The 811-nt window shown below is 53.4% G+C and overlaps 1 protein-coding gene across 1 annotated transcript in view; it reads right to left on the bottom strand.

Annotated features, from left to right (window-relative positions):
- FADS6 (fatty acid desaturase 6) overlaps window positions 1-811 on the bottom strand; it is a 15,993-nt gene that overhangs the window by 3,885 nt on the left and 11,297 nt on the right. The window contains exon 5 of the mRNA XM_007959875.1: window positions 746-810. Coding sequence (XP_007958066.1) covers window positions 746-810 — 65 coding nt within the window. The remainder of the gene's footprint in view (window positions 1-745; window position 811) is intronic.

Here is an 811-nt window from a genome sequence, read left to right as displayed (position 1 = left end):
AACCAGAAGGCTGGCGGTTCAAACCCACCAGCCACTCCTCGGAAGGAAGATGGGGCAATCTACTTCCGTAGTGATACTGCCTAGGAAACCCAAGGAGGGGTCGCTATGAGTCAGGGCCGACTCGACGGCAAACAACAACAACAACAAATAGTATGTCAGTGACAGTGGGGTGGAGCAGTGGTAGCATTCCCACCTTCCATGTGTGAGAGCTGGATTCACTTCCCAGACAATGTGCCTCGTGCACAGACACCACCCCTCTGTCAGTGGAGGTGTGTATGTTGGTAGGATGCTGATCAGGTTTCAGGGGAACTTCCAGACAAGATAGACTAGGAAGAAAGGGCTGACAACCTACTTCCATAAATCAGCCAATGGAACCCTACGGATCACATGGAGATGGTGCAGGATCAAGCGGCATTTGTTCCAGTGTGCATGGGGTTGCCATGAGACAGGAGCCGACTGGATGGCAAGTGACAACACATAGTGCGTAGGTCCTTAATAGATTTTTGCTCCATGCATGAACAGCAGCCAATGTAGAAGAGAAATGAATCCCTTACCTGACACCACAGTTACCCGTGATGGCCCACGAGGAAAAAATGAGGGTGTGTGTGAGTGAGCGAGAGCATGGGCAATGCTTCCCCACATGGCCTCTTTCCCCAAAGAACCTGAGTCCAGTTTGCACTTCAGCACCCTGGAGAGTGCTCCTCTTGCCCCGCCCCGCCCCCAGCCCAAGTGGAGGAGGCCTCACCTGGAAGATATTGACATGGAGGTACGGGTGGGCCAGCAGGGATCTGGTGACAAGCATGCAGGCCAG

Source organism: Orycteropus afer, unplaced genomic scaffold (genome assembly GCF_000298275.1).
Source record: "Orycteropus afer afer isolate SDZICR_OR568_19922 unplaced genomic scaffold, OryAfe1.0 scaffold00018, whole genome shotgun sequence".
In the NCBI taxonomy this organism is placed as follows: domain Eukaryota; kingdom Metazoa; phylum Chordata; class Mammalia; order Tubulidentata; family Orycteropodidae; genus Orycteropus; species Orycteropus afer.
This window is presented reverse-complemented; position numbering and strand designations above follow the sequence as displayed.